Source organism: Dasypus novemcinctus, chromosome 4 (genome assembly GCF_030445035.2).
Source record: "Dasypus novemcinctus isolate mDasNov1 chromosome 4, mDasNov1.1.hap2, whole genome shotgun sequence".
Lineage (NCBI taxonomy): Eukaryota > Metazoa > Chordata > Mammalia > Cingulata > Dasypodidae > Dasypus > Dasypus novemcinctus.
In genome coordinates, this window is record NC_080676.1 from 43,824,549 (window position 1) to 43,847,382 (window position 22,834).

At 38.6% G+C, this 22,834-nt stretch overlaps 1 protein-coding gene across 2 annotated transcripts in view; it reads right to left on the reverse strand.

The window, feature by feature from the left end:
• Positions 1-22,092, reverse strand: part of LOC101443104 (solute carrier family 2, facilitated glucose transporter member 2-like) — a 30,516-nt gene extending 8,424 nt beyond the window's left edge. Inside the window, exons 1-7 of one of the 2 annotated variants that reach the window (XM_058295276.2) lie at positions 21,775-22,092; positions 15,409-15,501; positions 11,614-11,873; positions 6,743-6,867; positions 4,366-4,481; positions 3,304-3,466; positions 2,396-2,583 (exon numbers count right to left, since the gene is read on the reverse strand). In XM_058295276.2, the coding sequence (XP_058151259.1) occupies positions 2,396-2,583; positions 3,304-3,466; positions 4,366-4,481; positions 6,743-6,867; positions 11,614-11,873; positions 15,409-15,501; positions 21,775-21,789 (960 nt within the window). In that variant the 5' untranslated portion in view covers positions 21,790-22,092. The other variant, XM_058295277.2, reaches the window with a different exon arrangement.
• Positions 22,093-22,834: the final 742 nt, after the last annotated feature.

Below are 22,834 nucleotides of genomic sequence, written 5' to 3' on the forward strand. Positions count from 1 at the left end.
CAAAGGAGAAAAAGTAAGAAGATGAAGCAGAACAGGGGAGCTGAAGTGGCTCAAAGGAGTAATTGCCTCTCTCCCACTCCAGAAGGTCCCAGGATCAGTTCCCAGAGCCACCTAATGAGAATACAAGCAGACACAGAAGAACACACAGCAAACGGACACAGAGAGCAGATAATGGGGGGAAAAGGGGTGGGGTGGGGAGAAATAAATAAATCTTTTAAAAAAAAGTCTCTTATTTACCAGAAAACTCTGCTACTGCATTTTCTTTCTCTTATAATTTTCAATTGTTTAAACTTTTTGTTCAAGTCTAAAATACATGTAAAAAGTGCACATATGAGAAGTGTAAATCTCAATTTTCACAAACTGTACACACCCATGTAATCAGCACACAGATGAAGAAAAAAATTTACAACCCTCCAGAACCCATATATATCCTTCAACCCATTGTGTGTAGCACACTACAATCGCACTTTTAACACCATAGTTAAATTTTGCTTAGTCTTGTACTTTATACATGTTTTATTTTGTGTCTTCTCTTGAACATTACTTTTGTAAAAATCATCCAGATCATTGCATGGACTAGTAAACTTTTCATTATCATTGGTATATAGTCTTGTATGGTATTGACATACCACAATTTATTTACCAATTCTACTATTTATGCACATTTGGGTAGCTGCCAGTGTGAGAGATTAAGAATAAAGTTGTTATGGACATTTAGTACAGTTCTTTTGGTTAAGTAAAAACATATTTGTATCTAGGAATAGAATTACTGGGCCACAGCGTATGTATGCGTTCATCTTTGGTAGATACTGTCAAACAGTTTTCCCAAGAAGTGTCAATTTTATGTTCTCACCAACATGTGCAAGAGTTCTGGATGCTATCACATTTAATCCAATGTTTTCCATTAGAACCAGGAGAAAGAGAAACCTGGTTCACATCCTCCCTAATAGACTTTTATTATTTCATTATGTTTATAATAGTCATTTAAGTCATTTGGTCTACCTGTCTTTCCCACATAACATGTCCTGTTGCTGGCACCTTTTCCTACAGACAGGGCTGGTACAGGAGGACTGCATAGACTACGTGTTCAGTGAGTAGTGGCTGACGGCACGCAGTGAACTATCCCGCCATGTTTAGGCTTCCCATCAACCTCAGAGTCAGCATTTCCTGGATGCCTCTCTAAGTCAGGCACTGCGCTAGAACAGGAGGCAGAGAGGTTCATAGAAACTATTGTATATTGAGGCAGAGTCGAGACAAAAGGCACCATTTTGGTCTCTGAGTCCTAAAGTTATGTAGAGTTATTAGACAAAATTGAATATCACAGTCCCCTTAAAGGGGGAGAGATATTATACTAGAGTAGTATCTGGCTTGTACAGTGAGATTCACATCTCCTATTTCTTCAAATGATGGGAATTACTTCCTTTGACTCCCTCAAATCTTTGCCCATCTCTCATTCTCCCTCAAAATGTCCCTTATAGATCTCAGATTGGCCCAGTACACCATGGCAGAAGTTGAATCACATTTTAACATCACTGAAAGGGGATAAGTAATATTCTTTATCTAGTTACTTAACAAATGCTTACAATTTTTTCTTGTTTCTAATAGTTAGCAGAAACATTCTAGTCTATATGCCATGTCTATATGCTATATGCTATATGCTATAGTCTATATGCTATATGTATGCCAGCTCACTCTTGTATATTATATTGTGCCATCTCCCCAAATGGTACAAAATTTGTTGGATGGCTGGAGCTTTATACCTGCCTATTTGGTACAATGCCTTTAAGTAGTGCATTGTGAGGCATAGAATTCCTTTTTGCCCTCGTTATCAGAGATAGGCAATTCTATAAGCCCCTTATAATTCTGAGTTTTTAGATGTTGATTTTTCTTTTTTCTTTAGGTGCTTGGGCTGGGGACTGAACCTTGGACCTTGTATGTGGGAAGCCAGTGCTCAACCACTGAGCCACGTCAGCTCCCGAGTTTGTTTTTAACTTGTTTGATTGTTGTTTTTGTTGTTTGTTTGCTTTTTGGAGGTATCAGGGATGGATCCTGGGACCTCCATGTGGGAGGCAGGCACTCAATTGCTTGAGCCAATTCTGCTCCCTTCTATTTATATATATTTATTTATTTTATTATCTTTTGCCTTTTTCTCCCCTTCATCTTAATGCATATATAATACCACTGATTTTAGACATTTTTAAAAAATTGAAGTTAGTTTTAAACAGTAGTTGAGGCAGCACAAAGAAAATTAACACATGCTTAATACATATTTGTTCAGTAAGTCATGTGATGTCAACATTTTAAAATGTCTTTCAACTACTGAAACTTCTACCCTTTACCCTCTCTGCCTAATTTTACTTTGCTCTGAAGAGTTAGAGGGAGTTCTTAAACTTACCACATTGGTTCCAAAACATTGCTGAGTCACGTGAAGCGTCAGTGCTATTAGAATGGGCTTCTGGTAGCTGGAATTGGTGAAGAGTTTAATTATGGAGACTTCCTGCTCACAGGATGCGTCTTCCTTCTCCCTTCTCATGTCAGTGATGTCTTTGGTGACATCATCAGATCCTCTGAGTCTTTTCAAGCCTGTTTCCAAAAATGATCACATTGAATCAACTCAGTTTAAAAATAAATAACTAATTTTATTTTGTTAATAAAAGAGCTTGAGGTCTGTTGGCCTTTTTGAGTACTTAATAGCATGGGTGTTGAAAATTACTTTTTGTTCAATTAAATTCTGCTCTTTGGTTAATATCAACAAAAAGCAGATTTGGTTTCATTCCAAGACAAAGAAAACTATAATCCTTATTCTCTAAGAAGCACAAAATTGGAAGAGTCTTTTAGAAACGTCTGACAATGTCCAATATCTTCGGTGTAGGTTTCTGGTTTAGGCTGGAGTAAATGCTTATGAGTGCAAAATGGTATGGAGTTGTACTTTAACTTTATTTTGTCCTTTGTTGTTTAAAGAAACTAGTCTTCTCACTTTTCAAAAAGAGCATAATGTTCAAACCTGACAGCTTTTAACATTTTGCTTTTTCAAAGCCAAACTCTAAAAGGTATCTTTTCATTTCAAACTGTTGCAAAAGATTTGTTCTTTAACCTTGAAAAAAATATAGTAATAAAAATAGTCTAAAAAAATAACATGGAGCAATCACATTAAAGTGATTTTACACACTCTTCTTCATGTAACCACTGCCTTCATTTGAAAGACATTGCTACCAATTTCAAGAGGAACCATTCATGAACGTTTTTACATAAGCTGAAAATTCTAAAACAATAGGTAGGAAAAAAACCAACCCTCATACTTACTATCCCTCGCTTTGACTTCCTCATCCACCTTGATATAAAGGTATCTGGGGCTTTCTGGACAAAAGAAGAGGAATGGAGACTGTAGGACAACAGGCACCATGGATAGGCCAAGCAGGATGTGCCACAGATCCTGATTGCCAAGGATAAAGCGGAGGCCCAGAATCTGAAATGATAGATAAGAAGCATATCAACTGCAAAGCACTTTGGGGCTGCCTTTTACAACAACTTGTTGAAGAAGCACCTAGGCTGTTTAATAATATTTCCTAACAGCTTTGGTTCAGGTATGCACAAGATGGAAACTTTTACTAATGTACCTAACCTTAACTAAATTAGATTTATGTGTTTTACAAACAGTTCACCTACCAATGAAAATAGTTTTACCAATTCCACTGGGACATTTAAGATGGGAATCAAACAAACTTTTAAAAAATATTTCATATTGGAAGAAATGCACAATTGTGTTCTCTAGGCAATGAGATTGAATAATCGTATATTAAAATCATGAATAATTTTGAACCTTTGTTTATGAATTCTTTCTAAGAGCTTAGGTAGAATGGGATTCATGTAAAGGACAATGACTCTGCTGAGAACCAGCTTTGTGGTCCCTACTCCGGTGGCTCACAGACTGCCCCTGAGGAGCCCAGGGCTGAGTTCCATGGAGTCCCTATGAGATGAGGAGTAACAGGGCTGCAGGCCCCCAGGTGCTAAACAAGAACTGCTCTGGTCGTCATGTACATATTAGGTTTCCAGTTATGATTCTGAAAGTGAAGAATATCCTGGTGCCAAATATTGAAATTTCCCATTCCTTGAAATCTGAATAGAATATTTAAATTCTAGAATAATTAGCTCCAGAACTTCAAGACTAACCTGTGGCTCATCATGTCACGTTTAGGGCCCACTCCACAACTCCAAGGAGAAAAGTAGAGAGTGGTAAAAATTTAGCTTTGAACAAAAAGCCTGTGTCTCCACATCACCTTCACCACCACTGGTGGATTTGGTCTTTCTCTTTGTGCTGATCCAGAGAGGGAGAGGACGAATGAAGTAGGGGATGCGGGATTTTACCTGACCAGTAAGAATGCCTGTGATGATGGCCAGCTGGTGGCAGGTGCCAAGAGCACCTCTGAGAGAGGTGGGAGCAATTTCACTAATGTACATTGGAACCAGGACTGATATAATCCCTGCAAGAAACAAGAACATAAAAGTTAAAGTACAACCAGTACTATCTCAGTAATAATGCTTTTCTGTAAATCCAATCAATATCCTGACCGAAAATCCCCTGAATCCATTGGAGGGAAAAGCTCTTATATCCAGCCATGGAAGCATTTTCCAAAAATAAATATATTGTTGGTAAGACCCCAAATGAAGTTGTTGGAAATATGAGTAGAAAAAAATGGTTAGTCATGGATTTGGTAATCCTTCACAACATTGTCTTAATTAGCTAAAGTCTATTTAACTATAATTTACTTTGTATCATAATACATTAGGTTGTCTTCAGAAAAGAGACTGAAGAATGCTTTGATAACATTCTTAATCTAAACTCATGAGATTAAAGGGAATTAGAAAATATGTAGACTAACTTTTTCACCTGAGAGAGGTGGGAAATGACTTGTCCATTTTCACAGCTCAATAGAGCCTTGGCATGAGAACTACAGCTCTATTTGAGTTTGCACAATGTGGTGGTGCCTCAATACCACTGTTAGGGGGTGGTGGGGTGTAGATAGATGGGAAGAGGTCAAGGAACCAGGGACTCTGGAGATCCTTTCCCCCAGTCACTTCACCCAGAGCAACCCAACTCCTTCTTTATTCTTACCAAATATAGACTTCAGAATACATTTTATTTGAGGAAGGTCTTTTACTGATTAAAGGAATACCAAAAAAAAAAAAGAAAAAATTTTAACACACTAGTCACTTCTGCCTTCTGTAGCTTTCTTAAATGCAGATGTAATCAGTCATATTGGAAATGGAGTGCTTAGCCATTTGATGATTGCATAAAAAGGTCAGAGACTATCAATAAGTCAAGGGTGAATTCATTATTTGGCATTTTCTTAAGAAATTTAAAATAAGATTTTTTGGAGGATGCCTCTTACAGACTGCCTATCAAGGAAATGGATGGTCTCTGTGTTATGGGTTTTTATCTGAATCTTTCAGGAAAGAAACCAAGGTTCTGAGTTAATTTATCAAAGGTCCAGACAGAGACAGTGCCAGAATTGATTCACTATGAATCCAAAGCTCTCTCTAGGGTGTGTGCTGATTTTTCATCTTGTAAAGCTACCCTGACTTTCAGTTATTTGTATTAACACTGACAACATGAAAAAAGACATTCAATTATTAACTTAAGGATATTTTAGACTTGTGCTTCAACTGATCACTTATAACACTTCCATTCTACAGGTTAAAGTGTTATAATTATTTAATGTGAAATTTTGTCCTCCTGCAACAACAATACACATAAGCATGCACACTCACCAAACCAGAAGCTACACTATTTACAAATAAGACTGCATAAAATAGTGTTTGTGTGTGTTGAGTGTGTGTGTGCTAGTTGGGGGAGATTGGGCACTAAGCATGCCCCATGGATATTAGTACTTTGAAATTATGCTACAATTTAGGATGATGGGTTAAAACCTCATCCCAGAGCAGTCAGAATCAGGCTTCCTTGGCATTAGAGGTTAAAGATTCGGTGATTGTCTTTAGAGCTGAGCGACCCTCCTGCTCATGCCTCTGCTGATCCGTTGCTCTGGGAAGTATGAAAAGCTGTTTCTGAGAATGAATGATTCTTGCTATTTGAATGTGAAATTCACAGAGGAGCCATGTTCCTCCACCCTGAGCTCCTGGTCAGTAATTGTCTATTTCCTTCTGCCCGATTCTCTCTCCCTTCAGTCACCACGACTTTACCACTTCACCCAGCCACGTGTGAAATCAGACAGGGCCAGGGAAGATGGACTGACAGATGGGCCTGGGGTGCCAAGGTCTTGCCAGGAAAGAGGTACAGAAGCACAAGTATCCAGGTAGACCCGAAGGGCAGAGTTTGGGGTTCTGGATGTAGCGGTCTTCTCCTATTCCCTGCCAATCAGGAGTAATAACAGCTGGCATCTCTTGAACCCTCACTGCATGCCCGATTCTATCTTGAACACTTTACATGCATTTTCACAAGGACTCCATTAGGTATATGTTATTATCATCTCCACTTAAATGAGGAGGAAACTGAGAGCCAGAGTTAAGTAATTGGTCTGAGACTTTACATTTAGCAATGGGGTCATTGCCATGGACAAGTAACAATTTACTGGTCCCTCTCTCCCCTGACCCAGGACTTTGACTTTGTTCTATTACCTTTCTCTTTTGTGACACCACTTTAGGCTAAAAAATAATAATTCTTGCATGTTACCACATCTTATTTTAGAATATCTCAGATAAAGATGTGTGTGTGTGAGAGACTTACCACAATAGAGTCCTGATATGCCTCTTCCTGAAATGATAAGAATGTGAGAAGGTCCGAGTTTTGAAAGCCCCATCAAGAGAGCTCCAACTAATGCAAGACAGTTAGCTACACACAAAGTTTTGATTCTGAAATTTGAAAAAGCAAGGATTATAAATTCAGCACTAAAACTTGATAAATGTGTTTACTTTCAGAGCACGCAGAGATATTAACCTGAGCGAAGATTTTAATTTTACTGTACTTAAGGAACTTTAAACCAGAGTTCTACTTTGACTTAGCTATGAACTAAAGCTTATACAAAAAAGCATATTGATGATGGGGGAATCTTTGTTACACAAGCTTGCCCTTCACCTTTGCATAGAGATAATTCAGTACTAGTGATGACTAGTTTAACACTTCAGACATTCTTTCAAACAGTTACTGTGGCAGTTTGATATTATTTATGCATTCCAAAAAAGAAGGATTATGTTTGTAAACTGGTCTTTTCCTCTTGGCATGATACCCTTTGATTGTATTTGATTCAGCTGAGATGTCTTTGATTAAATTATGTTGAGATTAGGGCTTTGATTCCTCCAGTCAGTAGGGTGTAACACAGGTTAAGTCTCTAACCCATGATGGGCTGCCATTAACCAGATACACTCAAGAAGACAGACAGAAGAAGAGAGAGAGCTTTGTTAGTTTTGATCCTGGAGACAGAGGAAGAGAGAGAATCCATGGATACCACAGAAGAGAACTTTGTCAGCTTTGACCCTGTGACTCTGGGAAGAGAAACAGCCATTCAATTGATAGTTTACAGCTAATCTTGTGAAAAGACCAGAGCAGCTCTTAAGGCCCAAGAAACCAGGCAGAGATTACCCAACATCTTGCTTCAACATGTAGCAACAGAATTTGGTGAGAAAACAGCCTTGAGCTGGACTCTTTAGGGCATGTAAATGTATGCTTTTTCCCCAAATAAATACCCTAAAAAAGCCAACAGATTTCCGGTACTTTGCATCAGCACCCCTTTGGCTGACTAAGACAGTTACTAGTTAAGTTTGTTACAAGTTGATTGCTTTAGATAATACTTCTTTAGTGATAGCTAAATTAAATGCTATAGTTGTAATCTGAGATTCCTAGTTTCTTTGCTGTTTTTTTAATGGTACAGGTTTTTAATTGTAGATAATGCGAGGAACATTCAATATTAATTTTCCTTTTGTGAGAATTATGTGGAAGTAAATTAAAACATACTTTTACTTTAAGCCTTATTGTAGAGAATTATTTATGTTGTAAGCCAGCATATTTCCAGGATCTATGGATAATTTCAACCAACTATATAATAAAACAGGCCTTAGTAAAAAAAATATCATTTCAAAATTCAGCATATGAAAATTGAAAAGCATTTGCAAGTATGTCATGCTTTTATTTCTGATAGGAAAGGGAGATACACAAAAATCTTCTATAAGTTAAGTAGATGATGTTAAGTTTTATTAAGGCCAATAAAAGAATTCGAGTGGGTAGGTGTGGAAATGTTTGCTTCATGAAGAAAGGTAAACACCTCATTATTATGCTCTTGTTAGGATTAAATCATGTTCCAAAAAAAAGCATGTTCAGGTTCCAACCTCTGGTCTTGTGGATATGAACCCATTTGTAAATACGACCATTGAAGATGTTATTAGTTATTTCTTACAATAACACAAATTGGTATTTAGTTTGTGCCCAGACTGAACAAGAGTGGGCCTTAATCCAATATGGCTGAAGTCCTTATAAGCAAGAAAATTGGACACAGGGCAGGAGCCACGGGGAGCAGCCAGGAGCTGGAAGTTAAGAGAACCCAGAAAAGAATGGAGATGACACCACCATGAGCATTGCTGTGTGATGGAAAAGCCAAGGAGCCCCAAGATTGTCGGACAGCCAGAACATGCAGATTCAGGAGGATGCAAGCCTTCTGACATCTGAAACCATGGGCCAATAAATTCCTGTTGTTGATACAACCCATTGTATATTACTTGTTTTAGCACCTCAGAAACAAATAGGGTTCAATGTTTCAAACATTGCTGGGTGAACTTTTTCTAAGCAGCTATAGTTAGCACCAGAATTTTTTAAAAATAGAGAGGAAAACAGATGTAGCTCAAGTGGTTGAGTGCCTGCTTCCCACATCTGAAGTGCATATGAGGTCCTGGATTCTATTCCTGCACTGGTACCTCAAAAAAAAAAAAAGACTAAAATTATATAATCTCATACAGCAATGATTATACGAAAACCAGGTGGTAGGCTGAATAATGCACTTCTAACTCCCAGGCTCTGTGAATATAGCAAAAGGGATTTTACAAATCTGATTAAATTAAGGATATTTTGAGATTAACCTAGACTGTACAGGTAGACACAATGATATAACCGCAAGTAAACTTTTAAGAGGGAGGCAGAGGGAAATACTACTGCAGAAGAGAAGGTGACTTGATGAGAGAAGTAGAGATTGGAGTGGTGCACTTTGAAGATGGAAGAACAGACCACAAAATAAGGAATAGAGGTGCCCACAAGAAGCTGGAAAAAGGCAAGGAATGATGACAGACATTCTCCCCTCAGAGCCTCCAGAAGGGTCCAGCCCTACTGACACCTTGATGGTAGCCTGATTTCAACTTCTGACCTCCAGAACTGTAAGACAGTAACTTGTGATGTTTGAGCCATTGAATTTGTGGTTATTTGGAAAAGCAGCAATAAGAAACCAATACAAACCATTTGATGGAAATAAATGGTAAACAATTACCAACTACCTTAAGGCAGGAGAAATAGAGATATCATTTTTTCTCACATTGTAGATGGGGGAAAATGTTTTAGAGACTCTAAACTACTTGCTCATTTTCACACAGTACTTGTTCTGTGTGAAACCAATGTTTAATGCATCATTTTCATCAGTTCCATTAAATTTCTACCATTTTTTATAAAAAAGCATGCAACATGTATTCAACGGAAAGCTATGTATGCCTTCCTTGACTCATGTGTAAGTTACCCAGACCATGTTCTATGCATATGTGGTTTTTAAATTGTAAGCGCACAGCCCTTGGAAAAACTGAACTTGCAAACCTGAAACAATTAAATATTGGCTATAGACTTTATGTACTATTACGTAAGTGCAACAAAGACTTCCTCTAGCAGTAATGGAAGGAATACATTTTTACTTATTTATTTTTAACTGGTAGAGAAATGAACCTGGTAATAAGGAAAAATCATGTCATCTTCTACTGATTCTCCCCAGGGGAAAAAAAAAATCATGTTTTATGGGATAGTTTGAACTCTTTCTTTCTTAATTTTAAAGTTGAAATTTTGAATTTTAGGGCTGTTTTTCAAGGAGGATCATTTTTCTGCTGGGAACTGGCAGAAGCCTCATGTTTAGTTTAACCGTAGACCACTAGATAAAAGGCCATTTGACATTGTTTTGGTGTCTGATTATTAAGATGCTAAACCCTAAGGCTTAAGAGAAACTGCATCCTGGTTCCAAGATTAGGACACTAATGAAATGTTCTAAGATAAATTACCACACCTGTCAAAATTTCACTTCTAAATGAGGGTAAACAATGGTTTCAGGGATGGGAAGAAGTATAAAATATCAGTGACTTCTAAAAGAATTGGTTTGTCTATATTTTAAAAATTAATTTAATTTTGCTTAATTTAATTTTCTTTAGTCATACTCTAGAAAAGTCCCCAGTCACTGCTTATGATGAATTGGTACAAATGGAAATTGATGTTTAAGAACTCTGTATTTACTGATTCTGATTTAAAGTTTGACTAAACACCATTAAGTTGGTAAATATGTGAGAAAATGATCATTTTCTTTTATGGTAGAGGAAAGTCCCTTTCATAAAAGAATAAGAATAAAATTTGGGTTACCATGATACCCTTTATTTAAGAAAACTTCTGATAGTCTTATGTAAAAGCTCTGATACAAGAGGAAGAAGTTATCAAAATTTTAAGAACTAGAGAGATAAAAATTATAATTTGTACTGGATTGGTGAATGAACTGTAATCCCGAATTATGAAGCTAGTTGCCTAGATAGTTATTTATACCTTTAAAGGCTTTTGTGTTTTTCTAAATTTTCTGTATCTGGTCTATATTGTTTTTACATTCAGAAAAAATGTAATTAGTACAGAAAAACTGAGCTCAATGAGTAGGAAATGAATCTAAAGAAAGCAATAATTATTTGATTTTCTGATTTTATTTCTTCTCTATATAGGGATGAAATCCCTATGTCTTTTAGTGTGTCATGATTAAGTGATACTTCAGGTTAAAAGAGTTCCACTGAGCTTTTCATCCAAAACACCTAATAGAAACCAGAGTTGAGAAATGACGCCACTGCTTCATCTCTGGTTGGGGCTTTGGGATAGCAGTAGTAGCAGCTAGAACCTCCATACTAAGTTCACTGGGCCACTGTGAGTTTGGGATATTGAAAGGACCCAAGGCCTTGACTGATCCAAATGCTAAATTGTCATTTGAAAATGAAAAACTGGATGATTGAGAAATGGAGTGGTTTGTTAAAGCAAACAGCGGACTCCCAAGTTAAAAAGTCCAACTTGGCTCTTCTCTTGAGTTCCTGACTTAACCATTTGTGCAGTGGTTTCCTAACATGGTTTATAACTTACAAAGCAGAGAATCAAAGCACTTATCTAGAAATATACAACAAACCTACTTTTGCTGTAAATACCTCCACATTTAACTAGATTGTTGAAACAACTTTCTCCATTGCCCTGATCTAACATGGACCTGCATTATAGGTTGTGAATTCGACAAACAACTCTAAACTATCCCACAAAAGGAAAGAGCTTATCTTTCTAAACAAAGTCTAACAAAACCCATATATTAAAGTTTCTGTGTTTAGTGCTTATTTACGAAGTTTTCCTACCTTCCAAGCTTGTCCCCAAGCAACCCACCAAATAATGACGCAATCATTCCACCAATTGCAAAGCTGTATACAGACAGGGACCAAAGCATGGTGATCAGGGGAGCAAACTCCGTACTCTCTTCCTCGGCCTTAGGGGTTGGGCTGGGGTCCATTGGGTGTGGGACTGTGGGCACGTCCTCTGTGCTGTTGACAGTATATTCGTTGGTGGCCTTTTGATCATCCAGCATGGTCAGCACACGTCTATAATGGGATTCTATTACCTGAGGAAATAAAGAAAATAACTCCAATATTTTAAACATGCCAGATATATTGTTTTTGTTTGTTTTTCCTTTAAACATTTTTTAGGTATTCAAATAGGGTCATCCCAATTATGTGTTATACCCATATAAACATGGATAATTTTATTTATAGATGACCATATCTATAAAACAGTTGTCACAGATTTAGTGGCAATGGGAACCAGGCATGTGACCGTTTGAGATTATTTTATGAATCCGAAAAAGAGAAAATTTATGTTCCTAAACTAGATTGGACTGTCAGAGGACTTGACTCAGGTTGAATGTCTGTCCCTTGCTGGGTCTGATATAAAATGGACACTCCCTCAAGAAGACATAGGGGAACAGAGAGAGCTCTGTCATTTTTGATCGTGAGGCTCTGCAGAGAAATGAGTCTTTTGCCTGATAGTGTGCAGCTGACCTTGAGAAGAGAACAGAAAAGTTGAAACTGATATAGAAGACCTAGAAAGAAATGAGCCTTATGGCAGCCTACAGCTTAGCATGAGGATACTCAGAAGGGAAAACTGAACCCTCTCATAGGTCGCTTGTCATCTTGCTTCAGCAGGTGGCAGCTGAGTTTGGTGAGAAAGTAGCTATTATATTACCTTTTTTTTTTTTTTTTAAGATTTATATTTTATTTATTTCTCTCCTCTCTCCTCACCCCCAGGTGTCTGCTCTCTGGGTCCAGTTGCTGTGTGTTCTTCTGTGACCACTTCTATCCTTATCGGCGGCACCAGGAATCTGTGTTTCTTTTTGAGCTGGAACGTTCACAGTCTTAGGGCTATAAGCATTTTACCCAAATAAACATTCTTTATAAAAAACAACAGATTTCTGGTACTTTGCATTGGCACCATTTGGCAGACTGATATGAGGCAGGAACAAATAAGTGAAGGAGGCAAGAAGTACCTTGATGACTGGAGGGAAAATTAGAGATTAATAGGGAGTATTAAGGATTGTGAAGCAGGAGAGCATTTGTCCCATCTCATGGGTGAAAATGTGAGACTAGTGTTGCATGAACTTTAATTTTTAACAAAAGGCAGAAATATGAATGGTTATGTAAAATTCTCCAATGTTTACATGCAGGCAACTATTCACAATGAAAATATTCTGCAGGCTAAAAATAGACACATTTTCACACTAGCTTGACTTCTGCACCGAAGGTTTTAAATTGGTTACATAAATATTTTTAACAAAAGTATAAAAATGCATACAAGAAAAAGATTGGGCAATTTAAGATGAGGCCAGGAATGAAGTTGGTATACAAAATTCATATGCTGGCTCCCAAATCCTTGCTCAAAGTAAGACACACATTTAGCAATGAATTTTCTAACAGCCCGTGCAAAGCAAGGAAAACAATCAGGTACATGGTTGATGAATTCCAAAGATTAAAAACCGTGCAATGGCCCTTCAGAAGATACTGAGCCCTGAAGAAACTTTATCCTATGGGTCCTCACAGAGTCCAGTGTGTAAAAGAAAGAACAGTGTTCGAAACTAAGTTTCAGGGAGCCATATTTCACAATGTGCTCAAAGAGGCTAACATCATATCAAAGCATAACTGAGAAACAGCATGTCCTTTGAGCCATCTTCCTCCTGTGTCATTCCTCTCAGTGATGATTTGGTCACTATTCAGTGGCAGTGACCTGAGCTGGTACTATCCCACAAGTACCTGGAATAGACCTCTTGTAAGCTGTGCAAAGTCCTTTGTACTAAAGTCAACCTAGTGAGGGGGAGACTTGACATCCTCTTATGATGAAAGAAGCCTGACAAAGATATTCGCCTCATTAGAAGGATGCCCTATATGAAAAATATGAATAAACAAGGGCTAAAAGGAATTCTCCAAGGTGTTCTCAGCAGTTTTCTCTTCAGGGTATAATCATGGTTTTCTTTTTCTTATAATTTATGCAATAGGCATGTTTATTTTATAATGATAAAAAAGTGTTACTTTAAATGTACCTTAATATAATTCCAAATGTCATTCAGCTAATAAAAAAATAAAAGGCCTGAATGACCATTCTTACATAAACATATTTAAGAAGCTCTTCAAATACAGGAAGAGAATGAGCCATAGGAAAGCAATGATCTGGATATCAGTGGGAGGATCCCTTTTTTCCACTCTGGCTCTGGGCTTTGGATGGAAGGAGTGGGGAGCCCTTAGCCTAGTTTTCTCTCTGGGACTGGAGAGGATACTTTAGCCAAGGATGTGAAAAGGACTTCCAAGAAAAGAGAAAAGACTCTATCAAGTCTAGGTTATGGTGAAGTTGAACCAAACTTCAGGCAGCCTAAAACATTGTCAAATATCCATCATCACCCACAGAAGAAAGACGCCATCCAGGTCTCCTGAGCCTCCAGCACTATTCCCCTGCCTCTCAGCCATGGCAAGTCCAGTTGCTCTCATGGTGATAACTGAGGAGCATCTTTTGGCTCAAAGAAAAACCCTTTTCAGGTGATGGACTATGACCAGCACACATTTCGAACATTCACATGCTGCAGGATGTTACACATTTCCTTGGAGTCTAGTGTGGTAAGAGAAGCAGGTGGGGCAATGACAGATTCATAAGAGGCACCCAACAAATGCTTATACCCTCATCATTCACTAACCACTTTATTAAGTTCCTTCTATATGACAGTAATTGTGTTTGGCACAGGTGATAGGAAGAGGAACAAGGTAGCAGACTTGCCCTCAAGGATCCGATAGAATTAGAGCAGAGGGGAATGAACTCCAGGTCCCCCTGGCTTGTAGATGTGGAAGCTGGGAAAAATCACATCCCTCTCCTGTCTATCCATTAGACACCACAGTCATGGTGCACAAAATACATGAGAAAATTTTTAGAAATTATTTGAAATACTTTTAAATAATAACCATCCAAATAGTCATCATGAAGGAAGTCCAAACTTTGTTGGACTTTTTTAATATTACTCTGAAGTTTTATATTATCTTGCTTTGAATTTCCTAAGGGAGACAGGAATGGGGATGAAGAATTCTAACCTTTCTAGTGTTAGGTCTCCTAAAGGTTTTCATCTGGACTGGGAACAGGAAAAGTAATTTTGTTGGAAGGATAGAAGTGGAGGGAGTGTATATTGAAGCACCTGGTGCATAGTAGGTAGGTGTCTAATGTTTGTGCACTTAAGAAAATATATCCTTCTCTCATTTCCCCTTATTCCCTGGAGTTTTTCATCCATAATGATTGGAACCTCTGAATGAATGCTGCATTGAACTCTCTCCTTTTCTTTAAACCTCCCTGGGCACGTGGTTTTCTGACTGGAGTGTTCTGTGAACTCAGCAGATAGTGGAATCAGCTCAAGAATTACTTATTAAACCCCTTCTTCTCCTGTGAGGAATGTTGACTAAGGAGTCAAGGCAAAGTTACCAGCTTTGGAGACATGCACCTCTTACCTGACAGAAGGCCAAAATTACCTGGTGTCCCCCTTGTGGGCACACTTAATTCCTTGTCCAAAGAACAGGTGATATCTTTCTGTCACTGACTGCAGTTGCTCCAAAGAACTTAAGTGTTTTACTTGCCATTCGAGGTGCGTTGATCACATAAAGGTCATATCCACACTTGAAGGAACTCAGCACCGCAGTGAAGACAGCAAAAGCCAAGGTCCCAGTGATCTGTGAGGATTGAAACACAGGGCAGGGAAACATCCAGACTATTTCAGTTGCCCATCCTGCTTTCGGTCTGCAGCTTGCACTTTTACAGGCTCCACAGGCTGATTCTGTGTTGTCACTACTCCTTTACAGTATGACCTGTGCTTCCAGCAGGTGAGAGCCATCACACGAATACTTGAGAGCCATCCATCATATCCCCTACATTACTAATGTTGAAAACGTCAGGGACAGCTTGTTCCAGGCAAAAAAACAAATATCCTTTATATATATATATGGAAAAACATCCCTTTCCATATAGATATGGAAATATATATATATATATATATATTTAAAACATTCAAAATCAGGCCTGAGAAGTAGAATTGATGCTGACCAAAGTAAAGTTCCAATGTAAAAACAGTCATGTCAAATGAGAAATCAGTTATCAAAGAGCAGGAAGCTCCCCTGGGCCTTGCTACTGTAGAAGAATGCTTCAGTACTTGTACAATATGCACTGATCAGCATTTATACATCTACATCAACACCCAGGGAAGGATATATTTCAAGAGCTGCACCTACAATTTTAGAAGATTGAACCTGTATTTCTGGGTTAAGGGAAATTATACCCACTCCCACCCCCATTCCATGTAGCTAGAGTAAAACAATGTTGAAAAGGTAAGAGCCCTCATCCCCTTCAACTCTGCAAAGACCCTTCTAACCATCCTAGAGAAATCCTATCATGGGTACAGAGAGGCACTTAAAAGGATATTCAGTGCAGCAAGGTTTTTTGGTAATACCAAAAATATGAGAATAACCTAAATGTCAATCAATAGAAAAGTGTTTAAAAAGATTTTATACCCACCATGGTATAGAACACTACGTAGCAGTTAAAATTGATAAAGTGATTGTTATGCACTGACTTGTTAAGTTGCAAACAGGATGGTATAATCTCAATTTAAAAAAAAAAAAAAAAGCTTTAAACACGAGTATTTTTTGATATGTGCATATATGTATATAAGTAATAGAAAATTTTCTTGAAGAACCACTAGCAAGATAATGATATTAGGAGAGGAATATGAGATTGGAAAAGAAGGGTGAAATGGTATTTTCCTCTTTCTATTATTGACATTTCATAAGGAAAATATTTCAGTTATAATTATATAATTTAAAAATTAAAATAAAGATATGGTATAAGGTCAGAACTTTGTTGAATGAATGAATGAACAAATAGCTCCCATCAGTCTAGATTCCTTTAGTGTGACCCAACCCACTTCATCTGTAGGAGCTCTAGTTTTTCTTGGAGTTGAGGGATGGTTATAATTCCCCCAACTCCATCATATACAATGGCTTCTTATCCAGAACCCCTCATTTCCCAATCAAGACAGAAATCAGATATTTCAAAGCATCATCATCAACAAAGTATTAGCACAGAACCACACTGACAGAGCCTTTGAAGGTGTGTAGCCAAATGGTTCTAAAACCAGAAACTGCTTGAAGAGCAGGGATTATGAATATGTAGGTTTACAAAGTCGCAATCTTTCTGCTACTTCATAATTAATTACTGATAGTACCTATGCAGACTATCCCTCCCAATAACTTCCTTCCCTGAAAGAAAGAACTCAAAGCTGAGTAAAAAATGTATGATATGATATGGTGATATGATATACATATATATACAAGCCCAAAGTGTATATACACATATCTTTATGTATAAATAATTTCTCTCTCTCTTATGTATGGTATACGTGATCACCAGAGATCTTTGAATTATCTTATAAATTATAAGGAGATATCTAAAACTCAGTGGCACAGACATCCAAAGCCAGGATGGGGTTCTATTCATTTGGATGGTGGTTTGTCTTCAAATCCTTCTTCTTCTCATGCTGTTTTCAAATAGAAAATTTCATCCTATTCAAAGGTAGTAACCCTTTTCAACAGCGATAGAAATAGTGGCTGCCTTGTCAGGGCTTAACCCACCTCTCTCATAATCTCCATCAGCTACCCGTCCCCAGTTCTTTGTTTTGGATAATCTGATGTTTGGTGCAATGCAAACAAAGCTTCAGGGTCTAATATTGACTATTTACATTTACTACAAGAGGTCAGGCATCCTGTTCAGTGATTTATGTGGATAATCTCATCTAGTCTTTGTATTCATGTTCTATTGCTAACATAACAAACCATCATAAACCTGATGGCTTAAACGAAGCTAATTTATTATCTTACATGCTGAAGGTCTGAAGCCTGTTACAGGTCTCAGTGGACTAAAATCAAGATGTCAGCAGGTTTGGCTCCTTTCTGCAGCCTCTAGAGGAGAATTTGTGTTGAGAGTAGAACTCAGTTCCTTGTGGATGTAGGACCAAAGTCCCCATTTATTAATACCCTTGGCTGTAAACCGAGGGCCATTCTCAGCTCTAGAGGCCACTGCATTCCTTGACTAATGGCATTTTTCTTCCATTTTCATAGCCAGCGATGGGCAGGTCAAGTCCTTCTCCCCTCTCATCTCTGATCCTGACTACAGCAGGGAAAGAGCCTCTGCTTTTAAGGACTTGTGTGAGTAGATCGGGCCTCCCAGTAACTCAAGATAACCTCCCCATGTCAGGACCTCTAATGTTAATCACATGTGCAAAGTCTCCTTTGCCATGTAAGGTGACTTATTCCTGGGTTTTGAGGACCAGGATGTGGAAATCCTTGGAGGGTCATTATTCGGCTCCTACACTCTTATGACAGCTCCAGTAGTATCTCCATTCTATGAATGACTAGTTTAGGTTTAGGTTTCACTGCTAGTAAACTGTTGAGTAATGATTTGAATCCAGAGTCTATACTTTCAACTACTAGGTTCTTCTGCAACCTTGATTGGTCAAAAACAGACGTTCAAAATTCTAGAACATTTAAAAACCTAGGAACATAATCTTTCCAAATTATGGAAAAAATCTTACTGCATATATCTATTGAATTTTGTCCATTGTGGTGCTGAAGCCAAACAACTGAAAACCACAAATCCCAAGTTCTTTTTCCCACCACCCACTTCACAAATCTTTTTCCCCTTCTGCCACCCAAAGAAATCTTTTGCATATCTCAGAGAGAAAAACTGAAAGTGTAAAACCTACTCAACTGTTCATCTGTGGTTGAGCTACAGAAGGACCTTAAGGTCCTCCCACCACCAAGCCCAGGGCCTTGATACTCCTGCCCAGTCTCTTCCCTCTATCTCCTCTTCTTCCTAGTGGCAGAGTCTCATATTTTGTCACTTAGTGCCTGCTACTTCTTACTCCATCCCTGGTTGTCTTTTTGTATGTGTGAGTTCTGGCTCTCTGCCACTTCCCTTATCAGATAATAACATAGTTCTTTTCATCCCATTTTTAGAATCCCACCAGTGACCACAACAATGGTAGGCTATGGAAATGGGAATTGGAGGTGAAGATGGTACCTGCAGTAGATTTGCTTCCCCATAATCTCCATCAGCCTCCTGCATTACGCATGAAATGCACAATCTAAGTCACAACAGTATTAGCTGTTCTTACATTATTTTGATGAAAATAAAAGTTAATTTTCAAAGACAGATGTACTCTGGAGATCCCACCTCATTCTCTTCCAACCAGATGGTTCCTTCTAAGTCCTTCCTATAGAAATCCTGGGACTTCCTCCATGATCAACTCTTCCGTGAAAGCAGGGGCTCTTAACTTTTTTGTTCCAGCAACCCCTTTACTGGTCAGGTGAAAACCAGGGACCTCTTACTAACTCCACACTATACTGTGCATTATTTAATAAATATATCACACCCACACCAACATGTCCCCACAAGAATAAGGCGGTTTTTCTGAATTTCAGTTCAACCTCAAGGACCCTTTGTTAAGAACCCCTGTGTTATTGGGATAACAAAAATAACTGTGAAGAACTAGGAAAGTTTTGAAATGTGTAGAGACCCAGGAGTGTGTTAGAGTCACTCTTCTGACTTCTTTTCAGAGTTAACACTGGTGCTGTCCACCAGAGCCTGCAGTCCCCCATTTTAATTCCCCAAGAAAGATATTTCCTCTAGCTGGCCTGGTAAATAGCAATAGATGTTCTCTACAACTTTAAGCAGGTCTCTTGACTTTCTCAGAAATGTCAAGTAATGTGATTATCCCAAATATCCGAGTCTTGGGACTATATGATTGCATTTACTTTTTGCTTTTTTTTCCCTTTACTTCTTCTTTTAAAGTTTAATTTTCCTCTCTGAACTCCAAGTAAACTGTCTCCTTGCTCCCCACTTTTCTTTCTCCAACATTGTGAAATGAAAAACACTGATCAAACCTCCTGTGTTGCTTTGGCATTAGATTGGTCAGAGTAAGGTTTTGTTTATGAGAGGGGAAGTTTCTGAAAATGACTAAGTGTGAGTAAACTCTGTTGACCCACTGCCATTCAATCTAATTAATATCCAAGTGGTTGACACAAGGATAGTGCATAACAGCTAATAATAACAGTGAGGATTTAGGATCATATTCTCTCCAGGGTTAGGTTCTAAGTGGTTTGCTTGTATTAACTCACTTCTCTCCACAGCCTGTAGGTAAGGATTATAACCATCATTTCACTTGTGGGGAAACTGATATGGAAAGGTTAAGTGACTTGTCCAAAGGCCACACAGCTAGTAAATGGCAGATCTTCAAATTTTTTCTCTTAATCCTTTCAGACTATGATGTCTATGCTTTTAAAAGACCAGTGTGATTTAGAGCTTAATAATTTTAAGTTGGAGAAACTAGATTCCATATCCAATTACAAAATATGCTGATGGGCAAATATGGGAGGATAGATTAGGCAAGTGGCTCAACCTTAAAATAAAATGTAATGTTTAATTTATGTTTTAGAAGCCAAATGGGTTTCATGAGATAAACAGAAGTTGACTCAAGAGGCAGAAAGCATAGCTGAGTCCCAGGCAGGCCCCTATCTTCTCTGAGCTGCAGTTTCTTTGCCTGTAAATTAGATATATTAATAGGTAACACATGGGGATATTGTAAAGACCAAATAAAATTTAAAATGTGACCTGCCAATAAACAGTGAAAGGGCTATAAAACAATTGCATCTTTAGTCACATCATCATCTCATTAGTTGCAGCTTCTAAATAATGGTTACTACAGCTATTGATGTCTACCACATCAGCCTTTCACACATCACCAGTGATTTTCACAAGAACACTATGAAGTACATCAAATTAGCTCCATTTTACAAGCCTCAGAAAGGGTTAAGTGGCATTCCCAACACCACACAGCTAGTAAATGTCAAATATTCTAGTACTGGAACCTGAAGTGGATGTTCTTAAACCCCCACTAGTAAATTTTCAGCAGTACTGGTTTACCAGGTAGGACGAGAAGCTTATACCCTTCTTCTCTAAATCATGTGCTCGGAAAAGCTAAACCAAAGATGAATTTGCACCCAACTGTGGAAAAGACCAGGGGTGCACTGAATCATAGAGTTTTTAAACATAAAGTGACATAAACATAAAAGCAGATCTTAGTACAATCCCTTCATTTTTCAGTTAAAGCAACAGGTCCCCACAGGCAAGCTGCCTGTCTCCAGCACACAGCACATCACTTAGCATATTCAGAAGGAGAACCCAGGTCCTCAGTCCCTCAGCCCAGTGCTTAGCCCATTTTTTTCAAGTTCTGGGTAGATTCACAAGGCTAAAAAATACTGCACTTCCCATCAGTTCTCATTCTTCATGAGTTCCACTATTAGACAATTATTTCCAGAAAAGTCCTACCACACAACCAAACAATTTCTAAAGCAGCATAAGGGAATTTCACTATAGTTTTATGAATGTAGCATTGTTACAATAATGTGATCTAATATCCATCCAATTTTCAAAATTTTCCAACTGTTCCTTCTAGCTTCTTTCTTCCTCCTTCCATGTTCCAATCCAAGATCATTGCACTTAATTGTCAGGTTTTCTTAGTCTCCTTTAATTTAGAACAGTACTTCCACCTCTTTTGTCTTTAATACACTGAAATATTTGAGGAGACCAGAATAGTTGTCACGATTAGATTCCCAATTATCAGATTTTTTCTTTGTCTGTTCGCACACCTTCAGTAATATGGTTACACAGATTCACTTGAGAAAAATTTATGGAGACTAGTTAGAAAACGAAGCAAACATCTTTCAAACTCAGCTTTTAGCAGCCAAATGAACTATCAATTGGCTAGACAAATAGCTTTTTAACTATGATCACTACACCCAACATCCTAAGAATACTCTGTATATTCATTGACATGAACAATTTCCTTATTCATTTTCACAGTCAGTTTCAAAATGAACAGAGTGCTGCTTTACCTTACTGTCTGTCATTTTATGGGGTGGGAGTCCTCCTCTTACTTCCAGGTCCTGTAGAGCGTGGTGCTACAAGCCTCGGGGTAGCCACATTGACTTTCTTGCACTTTCTGCTCTCCTCTCACTTTCGGCAGGGGCAGCGCTCGCCCAACAGTCACAGCAGTCTATATTCAAGGGACGATTCCTTATAATCATTTCACAAAGGCATGGCATTCTGTGGGAAAGGGTCTTTATCCCGCCGTCATAAACGTTACGGTTTCTCTCTGCCTAGCTTTTGAACCTTCCCTCTGAGCAGTGTTATTGGCCTTAAGAGAGGCGTGGGGCGGGTGAGTCTTTAACTTCGCGAGCTTGATGCCATCCCGTGCACAACGCCGCCAGGAGCTGTTCTTCTCTCCCATTGGGAGAGCCAGCTGCCACTCACTAACGGGGGTGGGACCTTGAGCCGCGGGGAACAGCTTCTCGGGTTTAGCGACTCTTTCTCTGGTGCTGCTTTTGCTGAAAAGTGAGTGATCAGAGCATTATTTAGGGATGGGCTGCAACTTTACCTCCCGTGCGGGGAGGAGAGATTCAGTCACATTGAATTGGTTGAGTTAGGCCTCAGAGAACCGATGTCGGATTTCAGCGTCGCGGGAGAGTTTGCCTTAGCGCCCACCCGAGGAGTGCGGGGCTGGGTTGCAATTGGGTGTCTTGGCGTTTCCTGGCAGTGGGACTCTGCCAGGCTTTCCGCGCTTTGCTGCTGGGGTGGGGGAACTCGGGGAGGTGCGCCAGTGCCCAGATCGCCCAGAGACCAACGCTGGACATGATGGAACCCCCTCTGTGCTTGTTCTTTTGGTTTCATACATTAAACTCCTCATGTCACATTCTGTTTATCTTTGATTAATCTTATTAGTTAGTGGATGCCAACAGCTCAAGTGCTGACAGCTTCTCAGGGCAGACAAGATTCCCTCTCCTGTTTTAAAAATTCATTTCCTTCCCAAAAATGGTGAGGAAAAACCCAGCTATCTCAGCAGAATGCATTCCTCTCTGATTGGGTCAGTTGTGGGTAAAGTGCAAAAGAATCTCT